The sequence below is a fragment of the Daucus carota genome, chromosome 1, assembly GCF_001625215.2.
Source record: "Daucus carota subsp. sativus chromosome 1, DH1 v3.0, whole genome shotgun sequence".
Classification (NCBI taxonomy): domain Eukaryota; kingdom Viridiplantae; phylum Streptophyta; class Magnoliopsida; order Apiales; family Apiaceae; genus Daucus; species Daucus carota.
Window position 1 is genome coordinate 2,572,559 of NC_030381.2, and position 20,391 is coordinate 2,592,949.

The following is a 20,391-nucleotide window of genomic DNA, read 5'->3' on the forward strand; positions in this document are numbered from 1 at the left end:
CATACTTAATTGAAGATTGAGTATTACTTAAAATAGTTGTATTTAAAATAAATAATAAAATTCAATCCTATTTCAAAATCTTCGTCTTAAAATAGTTATTTTTTAAATCACTTATCACGCAAATCGTCTATCAAAATTTTGTAACACAGGGGTTAGGAACTTATGCTTATTATGATTCGAGTAATTAAACTCTAATATCAGTAGGTTTTTGGTTAATGAGACCATGGCTCCGGTATTATTTATATATGAGCAGTCATTTAATTGAATGGTTGGAGTATTAATTAAAATCGATATATCTAAAATAAGTCATAAAATTAAATCCTATCCTCTAATCATTTGAGTTTAAAAAACCTTACTTTTAGAATTATTATTGAATTTCAAGCAAATCGTGTATAACACTTTTTGTATGTACCTGAGTCAGAAATTTAGGATTATTATGATTTGAGTAATTAAACTAATTATCAGTAAGCTTTAAGTTAGTGAAATCATGATTCCGACATTATTAATACATTTTACAAGTTGTATAATCAAATTCATGATCATATCGGTACACATATTCACGTATCACTCATTATGTTATTTTATCGTGTACTAAATCGACAAAACTAATGAAAAAAATCCTCATAAGACAAGGACATAGCCTGTCAAAGCGGTAGATTTGAGTTTTTTACCGTGCACTGAATCGACAAAATTAATAAAAAAAATCCTCATTAATGAGATATCCTACCCATTACTTCCTATATATGATCAAATCTAAATTTTTGGGTTAGTTATTATATAGCATGAATAAAGATAGGTCGAATTTTAGATTTAAGTTATTTCACACCGACTTATTTGATCGACTTTGAAATTCAAATCCATATTGGTTAAAAAACTTGATTTTAAATTATTAACAAACAATTCTAATGGTTTCGATTCAAGTTGGTCGCCAAGTTTTCACTTTTCCCCATAAATATTCTACTTTGGGCTCATTCCAACCTATATTCCTAATATAAAGCTCGTAATTTTTCAAAAAAATGTATAAAGCTCATATATCAAAATGTTTAATAACAAATACGTAATTTCTTGATCATTATTATTTTATGATTCTTTTAACATGAAATTAAGGGGATGTAGATTAATCTTTCTCTTAGCTTTTGTTTATCAAAAATACCTCATTAAGCCCCTAATCAACTTTACTTTTAACTAACATTACACAACTAAACACACCATATCTCATCATCCTCCTTGGATTGCTCGCTTCGTGGCTGTTCTTGTACATGACGCTGTCGGATCAGCCGTTTGTAGTGTTTAACTGTACGTTTCTCCGATCGCGAGACGCTACGGCTTTTGATCCTATCGACGATCGTTGTGGTGTTCCTGACCAGCAGGGTGAGCAGAATAGTTCGTTTCCAGTTGTTCATTTCCGGTGCTGCTAACAATGCCACTGCTTCGGCTGCTCCCATCATCGCGACTCAAGGTTGAAGATTTGGACATTTGGTTGTGTAATTGCGGATTCCGATGACCGAGGCTGTTCCGGGATCAGATCCGTGAATCGATTCAAGAAAGGCGTTAATTAATCAGGCCTTAATTGAGGGCGTTTTTTTGCCTTAATTAGGGCGTTTTGTGTGCCTTAATTGAGGCGTTTATGTGTCTTAATTGGAGGCGTTAATGTTTGACCAGTAGAGTCAATTATGTGCCAATTTGTTGGCTTGTTTAAGTATTAGATATATTTTTTTTTAGTTTTATAATATATAATATATATAAAATGTTATATATATCGACTTATAATTTTCTTGTTTGCTTTGTTTTTTTTTTTTTGACAATGCAGGCTTATACGCCTTACAAATTAGTATCTGTTCTAATAAATCTCGGGATGAGCCAGAGTCGAACCCGGGTGTCCCGGGACAAAAGAGGATAAGCCCACCACTTGGGCTATCCAATCGTGCTCTTGTTTGCTTTGTTTATATTTTCAGGATGCTTGGAAGAAGACGGATTTTCTTTTCGGACATTAAAGTTTTATTGTCTAAATTTCCCCGGTCATCTTGCATGTCCGGCGATTAGATGATAAGAATTATCACGGTAAATTGCCGGATCATATTTGTTGAGAATTATTCTCATTATCAAAAAAAAATAAAAAAATTAAGGGGCCGTTTGGTTAGGGGTATTCAGGAAAGGGAAAGGTAATCAGCTTGATCGATTCCCTTTGTATGTGTTTGTTTTGTAAAAATCATCATTCCCTTTCCCTTTTTTTAGTAGTAGGTTTACCCAATAATCCTCATATCTCATTCCCCACCCTCAGCTAGGTATTTGGATTCCCTTTCCCCAGCTTTTTTCTATCTTGAGTTATAATTCATATTTTAAACAATTAATATAAAAGATCATCATATAAAGTATTTTTAGAAATTAAAAATAATTTTTAATTTAGTTTTTTAAATTAAATATAATTGTGACATAATTCACATGTTAATTTATTTTTAAAAAATGATAGTATGGTTAAATAAATTATATTAATTTATTAGAATGTAAATAAATTATCTTGGTATAGATATGAATACATTTAACTCTTTTGAAATTATATAATATTAAAAAAATCGAATATAAAATTAATCACACACATTTCCATTCCGTTTCTGCAACAAAACCAAACAAGGTAAAACAATTCAGGATCATTCCTTTCCTTTCTCTGCATTTCCCTTTCTGGATTCCATTCCGTTTCCCCGAAGCGAACCAAACGGCCCCTAAGGGTATGTATATCACTCGCCCATGCAGGAAAAGTGATACAAATAAGCCCAATTCCGTCCGACCCAACAGGCCGAACATCGCGCCAACGGGCCACCAGGTTTCAGACTTCAGGTCACATCGTCACAAAGTCACAAACCATTTTGCCCGGTGTCGCTCACTGATAACATCCTCATATGGCCCAGCGTGTGTGTGTTTTTGATTCTCTCAAAGTAACAAGAGTAATAACATAAAATTTATATTTCAAAAGATACTCCCTCCGTCCCCTTTTACTTGTCCCTTTTGAAAAAATAACGCATATTAAGAAAATGTTAGTTGGATATCTTGTTTTCATACATATCTCTAATAAATGTAATGAATTAGATAGAGTTGTGTATATATATATGCTAGTCAAACATCGAAAGTTGTTACTTTTTGAAAAACCATACAAAAAGTTGCTTTGAAAATAGAAGTGGACAAGTAATTTGGGACAATTTTTTTTTTCAAAGTGGACATGTAAAAAGGGACGGAGGGAGTAATTGATGGACATATCAAATTATATAAAAAAAACTAAAAAAATGGTATAATATTATATATTTTCAATTGGCTTTATTTTAAATAATAATAACTAATTTATATTAACTCTCACAGCTAAATTACTCTAAAATAATCATATTATCGATATCACGTCATTTTTTAATAAATTTTATTCCCAATTTCATAATTTAATACTGCTCGTTTCGAAATATCCTACTTTATGACTTTTGATTTGTATTTTTCTTCCCGACTTATTTCTTTCCTCAAAAAGGGGCTCGCCACAGTGAATTTTAATTAAAGCTAAGTTTATACTGTGAACTTCATGCATTGTTGGAACCAAGATTCTGCCGGTACCGAAGCCTATATGTGACCTGAAATAGAGAAGAATGCGAGAGATTGTCCCCCGATTCACTTTCGATGTGAGAATAAATTAGTAGCTCTAGAGTGATAGAGAACTGCAAGCGTAAAAGTGTGTCTATATGTGAGTGAGTTTATCCATGATTTTACCAAAATGTATATAGGAGAGAGGAGAGTTCCTGGATAAGTAACGGTCCCGCCCGAAACGGAAGGAGGGTAATGAAGTTTTAATAAGGCGTGATTCCCGCCTTCGACCGTTACAGTGATAACATTTGAGTTAATAAATAAATGAGCACACAAAGATTGAACAAGTCCGGCTGAGGCCTGCAAAGACCAACTAAAAGCCCATATAGAAAAAGTGACAAAACATACGCCCAACAACGCTTGAACCCAACATCAGAAATAAGCTAAAGTTCTCGTTTGAGACGAGTGTTCTGAAATTAAATCAGAGAATCTCATATTAATTTTTGATAAAATCTAATAATAATTTATAAATTTATATATTACATTCTCATTTGACTAAAATTTTATACATTTTATTAAAAAATTTCAATAAATCTTCAACAAATTCCAAATAGATAGGTCAGTTTTGATTTTCGATTTTTACAATCATGAGTACCGTATAGATAGGTCAATAAAATTTTGGAATCATGATTGATTTTTACGATTATGAGTACCGTACAGAATAAATATATATAAATTCATAAAACTTTTGTAGTCTTAACTTTCTGGTCAATATGTTCTGCAGTCGCAAGTGGCCAAAATCCAAATGCAGAAACCAAACAGTTTGATCTTTTCAAAGTGATTAGCAAAATAGCAACCACTATGCAGCTCCGCTAATCCTAAACAAAAACAAATAACAACGTGACAGACAGTATATAACCACTCCATTTGCTTAATCAAAACTTTTATTCTTTTATAAGCACTTTTTTGTCAGCTAATATGAAAAACAGGCCTTAATTGCGCCTCTGGAGTACTCAGTTTGAATGACTCAACTCACCCATAATCTGCACTCTGCAGTCCTTCAATAAGAGGGGAATTACTTATAAGTAAGAGCTTCGTTTTCTTTTTTAACTTTTTTTTGTGTTGGTCTAAAATGCTTGCAGGCATTCGAATGTCGAAAGTACTTGCAGATGTATCAATTTGGTTGTGTATTTGAAGGATTCGTAAAATCCAAAGTATGGTCGAATTAAATTTATCTGATTCTCGAGTTGAGTTACTTGAGAATCCGATATCTCGACTTTGATATTGTGTTTCAAGAACTTGTAAATCAGAAATAATTGTTGAGAATTAGTACATCTAAAATGTCAAGAAAAAAGTGTTAGAGCAAGACCTAAATGGATTATGATATATTACAATGCTCTTACTCATTTGAAATTTAGCTTTAAGAGTAGATCACATGCACCGATCTATTAATTCGTCCCGAGACCTACGTCAAATCGGAGATATGATACAACGATGAGAACCGATGTATCTAAAAAATTTAATTAGAGGAAGGTCGCGAATGAAATTTATACTATATTTCAACAACAATATATTTAGATAGGATCACGTTTTAATACGAGAATACCGGAAACACTCTCATCCTTTTACATAATAATACAACATTCAAAAATTAAAACAGACATCATTTCAGTCTGTTTTGTAATCGATGTAATTTTTGTAGGGCATTTTTTTTTCTTTTGAGTTTTTTTCCCACGGGGTTTTACTCTTGAGGGGTTTTAACGAGGCCTTTTTCAGTGAGTTATCTCTTCTGACTTGAAAGGCTATGTTGTCTAAACATCCGGAGTATTTACATACTTTCGGTTAGATGATATATTTTCTTGAATGAAGGAAACTCTGTCCATCCAGATTTTGTAATTTTCAATCTTGATATAATACAACCGTCTTATGACAAAAGAAAAAAAATAGTTAAAATATTTTCAAAATAAGATACAATTTTTGAAATGTGCAGGATAACTATTCTCATTATTCTCGCATTCAAATAATTTCTCTTTGAATCCCTGTCCATATGTCGAAAAATTAAAAAGTTCTCGGATTTTATTTTTTATTTTTGAAAAAAAGTTCTCAGATCTTAAAACCTCAGCACTGACATTGGTTATTCCATAGTATAATTAAGAATGACCAACGGACTATCACCTTTAAGCATACTTTCGCATTAAATAAAAAAAGAAGGATAATGAATGCAGGGCTTGATGCATGTGGTAAAGCATTGCCGCCTAATGAATTTTGTATGATGAAAACACGTGATATTGTTTTATAGGTTCCTTGAATGAATAACAAACCATGCATCAACTTTACAGAGTTATGAGAGTATACAGTATGTCATTCCTGCCCTCCTGCCTCCTGGCCAACAAGGGATGGATCATCCATTATCCATTCTTTATCTGTTTCGTAAATGAGTTTGTCTCGTGTGTGTTCAATGTTCATGAGCAGAGACGGATCTAGAAAGAAGCACATGTTAAGTTTTGAATTTGATACATTTGATTAATTTTGATGGATGTGATTGTTATATATGCAGAAGATCCAAAGAAATAAGAGTCAACCAAAATTAATTATATTCATAAATTTACAGTAATATTTTACATGTTCACGTACACATCATAAAAAATCGTTCGCAAAATAGGTCACCGCGTTGCTGGCTATTAGCATATCACCATTCTTACGTGAATCAGGGGGATCCTGTTACGTTTTGATTTTTCTGACCCAAACTTTTTATGAAATGACAGATCCCATATTAAGATTACGTTCGTCATTACTAATTGCGGATAATATCATTTTTTTTCTTGAAAATCATGTTTTTGTTTTGTAAAATTAAAGGCAGTTTTCCGGACATCGAAAGCTCATAAGTCATTTTCAGAACAAAAATATCTCATTCTTGTGAAAAAAACTGTTTCTTAGTTTTTATTAGGAACGGTTAGATTTCACTATCAAATCTCATATTTTATAACATAATTATAAAAGTCGGTAATCAGAAATAATCAGTTAATCTGTCGATCCAGGATTTATTAGAGATTTTTCGATAATTTAATATTTTTAGTTAAAATCAGAATATAATCGATAAATCAGTAAATTATTATTTCTTAATTAATTAATTTTTTAAAATAAATAGAAAATGGGTAGAACACTGTGGACTTGAACGGATCTTACATGTGAACGTATTTTAGGAAGGAATAAAGATTATAAATACACGAACGGAAAGAATCTTAGAAAAATGCGTACCGAAAAGGTTATTATTATGCACCACTCTTTGTTTTTATTATTTGTAATAATTAATTAATACATGTCACAACTCAGACCCACACACAACCCACAGCTTTTCTCATTTATTCTCCTCCGCCTGTATGCTTCTCCTCCTCACCACATACATTCAATAATCAATACCCTCCTCACTAAACTCCAACCCAACCTTTTCTACCATAATAAATATCTCCAACTCTAATTTACAGATATGCCCCTCCCTTATAATGAACTCATCGCCTCATTACACACTTTTACATATGTATTTCTGTGGCCATATTTGAGTATTAGCGGTTTATAATTACATTAATTAAATTAAATATGTTGACTAGATGATTGAAATAAATGTTTGAATGACGGATGAAATTAGCGATCCTTGTAAAACTATTTCGTAGATTGTTGTTTAATTAGCTTTTTATGCAAATATTAAGACTCCTAACCCAGAAATTTCTCAAACTAGTTTTTTGAAAGGACCTCAAACCTTTATTTCAATTCGTTTGCTATCAAACACTAATATTAGTTAATTGAAATGATCAAACTATAAATCATCCCAAAACTCTAACTTCCAAATACTGCAATTGTTTCAATACAGTTTGTATTGAAGTTGCTCAGGGATGGATCTGAGAAGAGGGACGGAATACACGTGTCTCCCTAAAAAATTCTTAAATATAAATGCCATGTTTTTAAAAAATTCATCTCAAAATACATGTCTCTATCTTTTTTCAACACAAATTTATCATTATATTTATTACGATTTTTTTGAAACTCAACTTCAATTCTATTTCTCAATACTCTAAATCTCTATATCTATTGTATTTTCTTTAAAAAAAATATTCAATCATATTTTCAATTTTCAATACACTAGTTAATTTTATATGAGATGAAATTATATCAAACCAATCATTTTTTGGTATGTTTATTTTTTTGAAAAGAGGCATATATAATATATGTGAAATTATTATTCCATCCGCACGCTTTCACCCGCATAATGAATGACCAAACCTTACGCGCGCGCATAAAGCAAGCAAATATAGGACTATCCGAATCATAATTACGATTTTCTTTTCCGCTAAAAGAAAACTTTCTACAAAATAAAGTCTCGGTGGTTAAGCAAACTTTACTTATAAGAAAGCAAGCATGGACAACTTTTTGTCTTTTTGTTCTTTTATTAAAATAACTAAAACAAGGAGGATTCGACATTTTGCACTATTTTTCCCTTGGACCCTTTTGTGCAGCTACAGTCACAACAAAAATAAAAAGGCAAAAAAAACCCTGAAATCGACAAGTTTCCAATCTACCCCAGAAATCAGAATATTAGCCGCTCATCCTGACAATTGTATATACATTATATATGGCTATTCTAGTTATAGACGGAAAATATTTAAATTTAAATATCATAATCATCTGTAAATAAATTTGAAAAAGATGTATAATATACATGAATTAAATATTTAAAACTGATTTTGATTTGTAAACAGAGGAACCTTCGTGTTTGCAACATTGCAGGCAACATGTTGTATATTTTTGACAAATAACTGATTTTATTAGGACAAAACATTCAGGATGTTTGACTGGTAGATGAGAAGACGGATCGAGAATGAAAAGTATGAGAATAAAGGACACGAGAATGAATATCTCGATGAGAATGGAAAGCATAATAATAAAGGATACAAGAATGAATATCTCAAGGCGTGAAAGAAATAATTTATCCAGAATTGTGAATGTATTTTTCGTTTCATATTATATAATGACTAATCCAAATATAAACACATTATTTTTAAATTCAAATTTTCATTGATCAAATTTATGAATCACCATCAACAACACACACATATATAAAATCAATTGGGATAAATCCCAACTGTCAATTCAACCTGATTATTAAACATAAAATGAGTAAAATAAATAACCATCTTGCATAAACTTTTTTTCTAAAAAAAATAACATGTTCGATTAATATGTCTAAGTTGAGTTCAATTTTTCGTACAATGGGTTTGATATAATTTGTTTTGAGTTGTTAATACGCCTAAATTCGGTAGATCCGGTCGCTTGGGACAAAAATGACACACAACTTGGACAAATATTCAAGTAAAAGTGGCAGTGGCAGGTAAAATAAATAAGTGGCAAAGTGGGGGCAGTTAAATGACACACTATCCCTGTTCTCTCTGTCCAACTTTTGCCTTTTATACACCATGATCTGGCACATTATGGCACATTTATCTAATCACTAGTCAATTCCCTCCACCAAATATGACTTTTCCATTTTTAGTTCTTTATTACTCAACTCACACAACAAACAATTTAATACTACCCTAATTTATTAAAATATGGTAATATTATAAATTGATAAGTCTCGTCTCATTCATTAAACTAGTTATTATTTGTATTATAATTCATAAAGTTTTAGTGATTATCGGTTTATGTAATATGATTTTATATTTATGAACATAATACGAACAATAAAAATATAATTAATTAAATTTATTTAAATTTAGTTCATTTTATATTTTAAAATTATTTTTATTTTTCAAAAATTTAAATCATAAAAATTAATTTCAAAAATACAGCACAATCTCATTTACAACCTTGTTTGAAAGACTGATAATACCAAGACTGATAATACCATGTACAACAATATTACAATCTCAATTCCAACTTCAACTGTATTATTTGAAAATGAAGTTAAAAATTTGTTATTTTTACAAAATTTCGGATAAATTCTCTGTCGAAAATTCAAATACATTTGAAAATAAAGTTAAAAATTTGTTATTTTTACAAATTTTCAGATGAATTATTCGTCGAAAATTCAAATATAATATACGTTGAGTGACATTCATACATAACCGCCCCAAAAAGATAACTCCAACTCCAACCACTCTCCTTTCCTCCATATTAATGTATCTCTGTCTATTTCAACTCTCGCAAGTTAAATTTCAATGGCAAATACAGTCACTCCCGCCGGAAAAAAGATGAAGCTTCACCACCGGCGCCACCGTAAGCCGCCGCTGCTACCTGGACTGCCGGACCACATCGCGGAGACTTGTCTTGCTCGAGTTCGTCCCGAGGTATTGTACTCGGTTTGTAAACTATGGAGGAATTTGATTTATTCGCCGAATTTTTCGCCGTTCTTGTCGATTTATGTGCTGTTTGTATCGAATAGAGATGCGGATCGGAGTGATTCGCTCGTGTTGAAGTCGTTCGATCCGGTGTCGGAGAAGTGGAGGTCGGTGCCGGCGCTGCCGGAGGATCCGCCGCTCCGGTTGCTCGTCCGGCATCCGTTTTTTATATCGAGGAATCTTCCGGTGCAGTCAGTGTCAGTTTCCGGTAGGTTAGTGGTTGTGGCGGCGACGACCGAAAATTTCGCGCCGGCGCTTTTGTCGCCGGTTGTATTTAATCCGTTGACGAGGAGTTGGAGTAGCGCGCCGCCGTTATCAGCTGCGCGGAGGTGGTGCGTGACCGGCGCGTGTGGGAACTCGGTCTATGTAGCGAGCGGAGTCGGATCGCAGTACAATACCGAAGTCGCGCGATCAGTCGAGAAATTATCGCATTTCGAGCACTTCGACTCAATATGCGATAATTTCGAGAAAAATTGGAAATGGAGAAAGCTAGGGTTACTAAAAGACGGAAAATTCAGCAGAGAAGCAATTGAAGCTGTTTGTTACAGAGGCAAATTATGTATGGTGAATGTGAAAGGCGATTACCGCAAAGAAGGCCTAGTTTACGACGTCGAAAACGACACGTGGCAGGAAATGCCTGAGGGAATGCTGGCAGGATGGAGAGGTCCTGCAGCCTCAATGAAGGAGGAATGTTTATTCGTAGTCGATGAATCAAAAGGCGCATTGATGAAGTACAATTCGGATGATGATCATTGGGAGGAAGTGATCGAATTCGAGAAATTGCAAGGAGCTGAGCATATGGCAGCGGAGGGAGGGAGAGTGTGTGTTGTTTGTAACGGCGGAATTGACATTGTTGTGGTGGATGTTGTTGTGCATCCGCCGAGAGTGTTTGTGGTGGAGACTCCGGAGGGATTGCAGGCGATGTCGATTCATGTTTTGCCGCGGATGAGTTTGGATCATTCGAATTCGTTGCAAGGTCTTGATTCTGTTTAATGATTTTTCGATGAACGTAGGAATTGATTAGGTTTTTGAGTTTTTGTTTTGAATCTGCAAATATACAGTATACAGTATATACACAGAGGACATATGCACACTATTTCATTTGATTACATTGTCTTGATTGTATGATTACATATTCCGAATCCAACTAAGACCCGAATCTTCAATTGGACTCGGATCTTCAATCTCCGGTCAGAAGATAGTATGACTCGAATCTTTAATCTCATGTCGGATAATAGTTTGATAGTATTGAAGCATTGACATTCATATTGTTGTCGTGTAAAGACTCGAATCCTTAATCTTTGGTCGGAAGTTAATATGACTCGAACCTTCAATCTCTTGACGGAAGATAATGTGATAGTATTGTTTCATTTTTTGCAACGAGCTTAATCAAATGACATGGGCACCGCAATATTTTTGAGTAGATAATGAAGCATCATCTAACGTGTACGTTTTCGTAATAGAAAGAGATCTGAATTGGGCTGAAAACTATCATCAATCATATAAAAAGTCAATAAGAGCTGTTCCAACATGTAGAAGCGACAAGTATAAAGAGAGAGGCTTGGCTTCCGATTGAAGAATGCTAAAAAGTGGCCGTAGTAGTAGAAGTTTTTAGTATTTTGACTTGCGAAATCAACAAGAAACGCGGTTTAAGATTTTGAACTTTTAAAGTACCACTAAAAAAACCGACCAGCATGATTTCCAACCATTGAATTTAAGGTTTATGAATCAACCCCAGCCTTTCGTTGCCGATTTGACTCCACTCGTAGTAAAATTCTTACCTCTACCTTTTTTTGTACTTGCAATCATTTGGAACTCGAGTAATTTGAATATTTGATGTATCAACTCAATCACGACACTGTTAACGGATTGCTCGGGGATTTGAACTTTAACGTGGTATAAGTTTGAAATATTTAATTGAGTGCTAAAATAAAAATAAAATTATCAATTTATATTGATTAAAAATTATTATTATTATATATTTTTAATATTTGCATCATTAATTATTCTTGAATTAATATAAAAAATTCATATTTTGCAGGTTTGAAACGTGAGTTTGAAATTTTATTTTTTATAATTATACATCAAATATGGATTTGTAATGTACAAACTCATACTTTCAGAAACTAAATAAACTCTAATAAACTCTATATTTAAAATCGAAAACTCATACTTTCAGAAACTAAATAAACTCTATATTTAAAATCGAAGATGATCGAGATAATCAAAAATAATCGAAAATAATCAATTGAGCTAGTGATTCAAGATTAATTAGGAATTTATCACAATTTTTTAGTGATTCAAGATTAATGAGGAGTTTATCACAATTTTTAGTGTAATCAGCAAATCAGTGAAATATTTTTAAAAAATTAATCAGAAGTTTTTTAATAAACTAGAAACAGAACTCGACTCATCTTGCTTTGTTTAGAAATCGTCTTGTTCCGCAGAATCCTTAATATCACTTGGTCAAAATATTAGTTCATCCAGCCTATTTCAAGCGAAGGACTTGAAGTTAGGAAACCTATCACGGATGGCAGAAGCCATAACAGAGGAGACATTAATACAAGTCGAGACCCGAGCTGTAATGCAACCGAATCCAGCCAACGACAAGAACAACGCAACAGAGCGATTCATAAGCAGTTCCTTACATATCCATATGTATTTGTAATCCTTGCATATGGAGTGTATTCAATATCCATATGTATATATAACAGAAACAGATTGAAAGCACAAGTTCAGTATCTCGATTATGCATATTTAAAAGAAAGACCTGGTAGATCATAACTGATACTAGTTATCCAGAACCAACTGATTTCATGAAGAGTAGCAGCAAACCAATTCGGTGTCTCAGCTTTCGGAGCTGTAGCTGGTTTCCCCAGATGACGAGTTCTCTTCTTGAAGAAGCTTCATTGCCTCATAGGCCCATTCCAGACCGGAGCAGTAGTGGAGGGGAGGATTGAACCTGGCATCATTAATGTCATCAGGCAAGAAGGCACCATTTTCAACCAGGTACTTAACCGCTTTTCTGTTTCTTTCTTTGGCTGCAGTGTGAAGCGGAGTCCCTAATTCAACCAAAAAAAGGAAGTTAATGACAAAAAATGGGAAATATATAAGTCTATCTTTGTAATATATATGCACTCACAGCCACAGGCACCCTTGGTTCGGGCATCAATATTTGCCCCACACTCAAGCAATGCATCCATCACTTTAAGGTGCCCACCCTTAGCAGCAAGATGGAGAGGGGTGATCCCATGTGATTTGGGCCCAAAAGCAGCGACATTAACATCAACCCCTTCGTTGAGAAGACGTCTCACCTGCCCAAAGAAATATAAATAATAAGACATATGGAGCAGTAATCCTCAATTACTTGTATCAACGACAAACTATAGAATTTTGAAGCCTTTTTATGCCATAGGATCTTTCGGAATGATTCTTTTCTATAATTTTTTTATAGCACAACGCTAAAATTGGTAAAGATTTCCTACTAAGAGACTTTTCTACTACAGTACTTTTTTTGTAAGTGCAACTCTTAAATAGTTTAGTTATATATATTAGTTAACCTATGTCATCTTAGTGATTTGTACTGATTTCAACAGTCATTATACGCATTTAAGATTATTTTTTTAATCAAATAAAACAGAAATTATCTTCATTTCTTTATAATCGTTTACAGTATATATTTACAAGTAGCCAGTGGTTGGCACAGCCGCACAGCTTATCATACAGCTGTACCGGTCCATATTCACTCAGATAGTTGCCCAGCAATGTGATAATAAACTTATAAACCACCAAGGGTGGCAGGAACCCTATTGGCAAAAAGGAAATCAGAACAATATCAGAGATGACACAAGAATAAACTTGAACTTGAGAACAATAAGTAGTAAAAAAGTCACCCCACTACAGCAGATCAATCATATTAATCCTGCATACTCTGTATCTGATATCTTCCATCATATAAACTAAAGAAAACACAGTTTCAAGACTTGTAAGTTACTGAATGCATTATTCTATGAATATCAATAATATAGAATTGGTGAAAAGACATCCAAACTTTAAACCTCAATTCAAGTGAAGAAGTCGACACGAATACTGCAACAAAAATGGTGCTAAGATGCATGTTACGTTAAGGTAAGCATATTATTTCCCCCCCACTCCCTCATTCCTTTAAAACGATCAACAAAGAAAGATAAGTTCTGGAACTCATTAATAAAAAGCAATAAAATCTAGTCAAAACTTAGAACTTAGCCTCAATATTCATCAGGGATTGACAGGGAAACCGAAATCCTGAAAGCCATGAAGCTATAGAACCCTCAAGCCCTTAAAGTGTATACATGTCTACATGACTCAGGAAAGGTGGCATAAGAAGTAGATAAATACATATTGAGGTATAAACAGTGTTATTGAAGGCAAAAAGCGCAGCTAAACGTGAGGGATCTCTTGCAGCTTAAGCGTGAAGCGCAAAGCAAAGCGCGGGCTTTTGTAAACAAAGCGCACTATATTAATAAATATAACTTTTTTATATATTAAGATAATTACCATGTATAAACAAAGCGCGGGCCATGTGCATTGGTATTTGGTACTAAAATATATTTCGAAGTGGATAAAATGCACTGGCCACCCCTGAATGTGTGCATTGAAGATTTGTAGGTTGTAGCTGTTGGGAAGTCTTGTACTGGTTGCTTTGTTGAGGATGATTGATGCGGCTCTGTTTTTTCGGAGAGTATATGTGACTAAAAGTGAGTAAGTATAATATACTGGGCTTTTAAACAAGCCCAACAAAATAAAATATTGATACTACATCTTAAGAAATTATGCCCAGAGCTAATAAAATCAGCCTTTTACACAAAAACGCAAGAAAGCGCTTTCTATAGCCTTTTTGCGTTTTGGACTTCCCTACACTTTTCGCTTTAAGCGACGCTTATCTTTTGAAAACCATGGGTATGAAAAATGCAAAATTAGGAAAAAACTGAAATATCAACCATTTTTATTATTGTGATCGTATTAATTTCTTCCAAAAAGGCTTGTAGCTGTTTCCAAGAGTCAATCCCTTTCAAAAGGAATTGTCTGCTTTGAACTTGGATATATAGCAAAATTAAGTAAACGATCAAATATAGACCAACTTTTTCTTACATTGTGATCATACAGAAATTTCTTTTTAGGTCACCTAGTATGTGATCGCGTGGATATAATATTAACAACCGAAACCAGACCCTTTTTTGGGTTGGTTGGTTGAGGGAGGGGAGGGGATGGGATGGGATGGGGAGTTCAATAATTTGCTTCTAAGTCGCCTAGGATTCAAATACAATCCTGACCAACAAATGGAGGGGCGAAAGACAAAAATTTCTCCACTTTGAGTTTGTATACAATCCAAAAAGACTTGAGCAGTAAAACAAACCTTTTAAATCACCTTAGATTCATATATATCAACAATCACTATGTATTCCTAGGACATATGCACATCACTCAAACACTAGTAAGTAGTAAATACACTCCATCATGCTATACATCCATTTTCATCTCCACACAATTATAATGATTATCACCCTAATGGTTCCACGAAACCAGCAAGTAGGAGATGTGGAGCCCATTAATTCTTGGAGCATTATACAACAATTCAATATTTTTTGTAAACTACTCGGTACTCACCACATTTCTTCCTACAAAAGCAGTAACACAATTGCCAGAATCAGATTACCAATGACAATCTTTGCAATTTTACCAATACATAATATAAAAATTGTATTCGCACTGGATTTAAGTTTTAACACACCGCTTAAAGGGATCTAAACCGATGTATCATGCAACACATGAATATGTGACTAGGAAATATACAGTCATAAACTAACACTAACATGGAATAATAAGTAATAACAATGTCAAAATATTTTCATTCTTCTTTTTTTGTCAAATCCATCAACACCAATACAAAAATAGGCACATCAATAAAATATACATGTACAGAGATATAAAGACATATACCTCCTTGACATCGCCTCGTCGAGCACCAATATGAAGCATAGTCCACCCCCTATCATCCCTATCACCACCTCCACCCCTCGAAGCTCGTCTACTACCACGACTCGAAACCATATCCTCTTGACCCATAAACTCCACTCAAAACACAAAACCAAACAGACCCTTTTCAAATCTTTCCTTCTTTAACCAAGATAAATCACTACAAGCACTAACGATGCAATCTTTCAGCTAAAACACAATAAAGAAAACAACAGCCAATATTGCTTTTCAAATTAAACAGACCCTTATCAAATTCTTCCCTTCTTTAACCAAGAAAATCACTACAAACAATAAAGATGCAATCTCTAAGCTTAAAGACAATCAAGAAAGCACTAGACAATATAAAGACACAATTTTTATAGCACGATTAGCGAGAAAAAGAATGGTGACAAGTGGGATTCAAGCCAGGGCCAAGAACACGAAGATTAGTGAGGTGATTTGAGCCAGATGGTGATGAAAATTGGGGGAAAAGAAGAGATATTATCATAATAAATACTGGGTTTTCTCTGTTTATCAAGAATTGTAATTAAAATTTGAAATTGAACAAGATTTGATGAATCTGCTACTGGGAACTGTGTATGTATGTATGGAGTGTTGTGTGTATATGTAATGGAAATTAATCAAGAACCCTAGATTCTTCTGCTATGTATGAGTTGTGTGCTGAACTGCAGGTAGAAAAAGATTCTATACATACATGAAATAATACTTGGGCCAGACTTATGATCTGCTTATCATGGGCCGGGTTTTTTGTGGCCAAGGGAGTCTCTTATCTCTAGAGTTATTTTGAAAACTTTTTTGCTCAAAATTATATATTTATTGATTTTGAATTTTTAAGATTGTTTTAAGTGATCTAAATTTAACTTTTTAAGTAAATATAATATCAAATCAAGTGAAAATACAAAAGTTTAGCAAATATTAAAAAAATATTAAAAAGTAAATATGTGAAATATGCAATAATTACCTTCTTGCCAATAATTTTTTGATATAATTTTTTTTTCTTTTTGCGTAGGAATCGCATCCGAACCAGGCAGAGGCATAATCACATTTCTGCTCCATGTGGAGTCCGACCAAAACATGTGATCAAGAGAATACAAATCCTCCTCTTTTAACCAGATGAACCAAACCTTGCGGACTGTTTTTTAATATAATTAACAACACTCTAAATAAATATTCATATCAGGAATAATAACATCACTTTTGCCAACACAACTAATATATACTTTTTACTAAAATATTTAAATAAACAGGAGTTATATTTTCATGACAATTAATAAATTTTGTTCGTATTTTCACAAAAAAAATGAATGTCCTTTCCAATTTTCCAAACCAAAATTTAGCATTTTCCTTAATACTCCCTCCGTCCCATTTTAACAGCTTTTGACTTTCTTACACGTATTTTAAGGTGTTAAAAAATCACATCTAAACATAATTATTGTTTATAAAATTTATATCAAATAAAAGTTTGGAATCTAAACTTTTATTTGATATAAGAATTAAATCTTTTTATTGAGTGTAGATACTATTTTTTTTACACCTCAATATACGTGTCAAAAAGTCAAGGGGACAGAGGGTCCAGTAAATATAGAACCCACAAAGTCATCTACTTGTATTTGGGACACGAAAATCGAGGACGAAAGTACAGTGTGTTATATTGACCGGTGTTGTAATAAAGAAACACTCAGAAACAAACATGAAACCACACACACAAATGTACGGCGGTGGAGAAAGAGAACACAACCAAACCCTAGGAGCTAGACTAATGTCACACACGACGCCGTTTAGCGGCGGCGGTGATGATTTTCCGAGGAGAGACGAGAGGGTCCCACAGTGGGGTCAGCAAGAAACGAAAGACCTCATTGGGATTCGTGCGGGGTTAGAGAGAGATTCTAAGGTTTTGAAGAGGAATAAGAGCTTGTGGGAAGCTGTGTCGGGGAAGATGAAGGAGAGAGGGTTTGTTAGAAGTCCTGATCAGTGTAAATGCAAGTGGGAGAATCTTGTTGTTCGGTATAAGGTACAGGAATTGTAGTCCTTTTTTGATGATGTTGTACTCGGGTTCTGATACCATGTTAAGTTCGAGTCCTCGGAGGAGGGCTTGGTTTATTTTCGGTATTGGTTCATGGTCAATGAGTTTGGATAAAGAAATTTGGAGTCTTAATTTTGTCCCATGCAATTAGATACAAGAATTGTAGTCCTTTTTTGTTGTTGTCGGGGGCTCTGATATCATGTTAAGTTAGAGTCCTCGGAGGAGGGCTTGGTTTATTTTCGGTACTGGTTCATGGTCAATGAGTTTGGTTAAAGGAATTCGGAGTCTTAATTTTGTCCCATGCAATTAGATACAAGAATTGTAGTCCATTTTTGCTGTTTTCGGGGGCTCTGATATCATGTTAAGTTAGAGTCCTTGGAGGAGGTTTGACATTATAGTGTATGTTAACGGTTGATACGTTTTTTGAGTTTATTTTCAGTATTTTAATTGATGATTAATGAATCTGAACGGGAATGAGAACTCAATTCCATTGCATGTGTCAGAGTTTGTATAGAAATTTGGTAGTAGCTTGGATTTTTTTTTGGGGGGGGTGGGGGGGGTGGGGGGGGCTTTGGTTGAATCACTCCCGCCCAACACCTTGGGATTTTTATCATTCCCATTGAATAATCCCAATGCCTCCTTTATATTGTTATAAGGTGATTTATTGTTTTTAGAAATCATGGGAATTGTCGTTTCTCTCTGTTCTTGTTGGTTGATATGATGATATAATACAAGGCAGTTTTTCACTTCAGGTTGAATTTGTAAACAAGTCAATTTTGTGTCGTTCTAAATTGAATTTGATAAAAATGAAATATACAAGGTAGTAAGTTTAAGAAGATGAAATTTTAATGGACGAGTCATTTCAGGTCATAGTTGATAACCAACTTGGGCGGTTGTGTGTGTGTGGGGGGGGGGGGGGGGGGGGGGGTTAGTAGTAAAAACACATTCTAAAGTTTATGAAAAAAAAATGCAACTACAAATGAAGATGGTCTTTTCATAATAGCCGGATTGTAAATTAAGTGGCAGATTGCAATAAATCAATTTGTTTAGAAACTGTATTAAGAATTAAAGAGTTATTAAGCTAAGGTTTATACTTAATGATTGAAGAACTTGATTCCTGAAAATTCATGTTGGTTGGAACTTGGAAATATCATTTGTGATTATCCCCCGATCTGCAAGTCTGAATAATAAAGTTGATTTATTAAAATGCAGGGGAAGGAGACATCAGATATTAACACTGGCCGACAATGTCCATTTTTTGAGGAACTTCATGCATTTTTTACTGCAAGAGCAAATAACGCTCAGCTCGAGCCTGGGGCTGGTGCTGCTAAAAAGAGGGTCAAGAGAAATAGTAGAGATTGTTCGTCTGAAGATTTATCAGTAGATGAGGATGAGGATGAAAACGACGAGGTCAGGAGAAGTAGCAATCCTAGGAAAAAGAATGTTAAGAGGGAAAAACAGTTGTCAAGATCTGCACAGGAGAAGCAGTCGCCAAGACAGCTTAGTGCCATGAATACCGGCAGCAATACTACTAGCAATCTGACTAGTATTCAGGATATGCTTCGTGAATTTATTCAACAACAACAAAGGATTGACATGGAGTGGAGGGAATCAATTGAAAAGCGTGCATATGAGAGACTATTATTTGAGCAAGAGTGGCGGCAATCCATGGAGAAACTTGAAAGGGAAAGGATTTTGATTGAACAGACATGGCGGGAGAAGGAAGAACAGAGAAGGATGAGAGATGAAAGCCGGGCTGAAAAGAGAGATGCCCTCTTGACAGCACTTCTAAATAAACTCATCCAAGAAGATCGTTCTTGAGGTAGATTGGCTGCCTACACGCTCTGCAATTAATTTTATGCCACTTACATAATATTGTACTGCAGAGTTATCCCGTCTCCCGGATGAGATGGAATTTTGGTTTTGTTGTAGTTCGCATAATTAATATCCTTTTGAATATAGATATGTGGACAATAGGTAGGTATACATATGAGAGTATCTGCTTCTTTGAGCTTTCGAGAAAGTAAAACAGTCTTGTTGACATGCTAATCACTCTTTTGTACATGTTTACTAGATAAATTCAAAATATATGCTTATTGTTTGGTTGACATCCTTCTATCTTATCGGTGACAGATGCATATCATCATATGTATTCACTTTCTTATATATTTAAAGAGTACTTCAGCAATTACAGAACTTTTTATTCATTCAGAATCATGCTAGAAACAGAAATTGGCTCAATTACTACCTTCAAGGTGATCTGTGCATAGCAATAGCAAATTGGAAAATCTCTGCCTGGATCATATGCTGAATCGACTAGAAAAGAAAGGAGAATGACTCAAGTGGAAGGTAAAACAAAGAAAACAAAGATGGAAACCACAGAGAAAAGGTACTGTCTAATGT

The 20,391-nt window shown here is 34.0% G+C and overlaps 3 protein-coding genes across 3 annotated transcripts; 2 read left to right on the forward strand and 1 right to left on the reverse strand.

Moving 5' to 3' along the window:
- The first annotated feature begins 9,665 nt into the window (after positions 1–9,665).
- LOC108214154 (F-box/kelch-repeat protein SKIP25) lies at positions 9,666–11,056 on the forward strand. The gene has a single exon (XM_017385976.2). The coding sequence runs from the start codon at positions 9,771–9,773 to the stop codon at positions 10,941–10,943; it is 1,173 nt and encodes a 390-aa protein (XP_017241465.1). The 5' UTR covers positions 9,666–9,770; the 3' UTR covers positions 10,944–11,056.
- A 1,499-nt stretch (positions 11,057–12,555) lies between these two features.
- Positions 12,556–16,661, reverse strand: LOC108208529 (phytochrome-interacting ankyrin-repeat protein 1). The gene is made up of 3 exons (XM_017379094.2): positions 15,930–16,661; positions 13,093–13,264; positions 12,556–13,012 (listed from the first exon to the last, which is right to left on the reverse strand). Exons 1-3 carry the CDS (start codon positions 16,053–16,055, stop codon positions 12,798–12,800), a joined length of 513 nt encoding a protein of 170 aa, XP_017234583.1. The 5' UTR covers positions 16,056–16,661; the 3' UTR covers positions 12,556–12,797.
- A 922-nt stretch (positions 16,662–17,583) lies between these two features.
- Positions 17,584–20,377, forward strand: LOC108204665 (trihelix transcription factor GT-3b). Its single transcript, XM_017374214.2, has 3 exons — positions 17,584–17,976; positions 19,201–19,810; positions 20,201–20,377. Exons 1-2 carry the CDS (start codon positions 17,656–17,658, stop codon positions 19,807–19,809), a joined length of 930 nt encoding a protein of 309 aa, XP_017229703.1. The 5' UTR covers positions 17,584–17,655; the 3' UTR covers position 19,810; positions 20,201–20,377.
- The last annotated feature ends 14 nt before the right edge of the window (positions 20,378–20,391 follow it).

What these genes read in the sequence shown, in the direction of transcription:
- LOC108208529 (XM_017379094.2), bottom strand. Translation starts at nt 16,055, where the DNA reads ATGGGTCAAGAGGATATGGTTTCGAGTCGTGGTAGTAGACGAGCTTCG. An exon ending in GACGAGGCGATGTCAAGGAG is followed by an intron (nt 13,265 to 15,929) that starts GTATATGTCTTT and finishes TTCTTTGGGCAG; the next exon opens with GTGAGACGTCTTCTCAACGA. An exon ending in AACCAAGGGTGCCTGTGGCT is followed by an intron (nt 13,013 to 13,092) that starts GTGAGTGCATAT and finishes TGGTTGAATTAG; the next exon opens with GGACTCCGCTTCACACTGCA.
- LOC108204665 (XM_017374214.2), top strand. Translation starts at nt 17,656, where the DNA reads ATGAAACCACACACACAAATGTACGGCGGTGGAGAAAGAGAACACAAC. An exon ending in ATCTTGTTGTTCGGTATAAG is followed by an intron (nt 17,977 to 19,200) that starts GTACAGGAATTG and finishes ATTAAAATGCAG; the next exon opens with GGGAAGGAGACATCAGATAT.
- LOC108214154 (XM_017385976.2), top strand. Translation starts at nt 9,771, where the DNA reads ATGGCAAATACAGTCACTCCCGCCGGAAAAAAGATGAAGCTTCACCAC.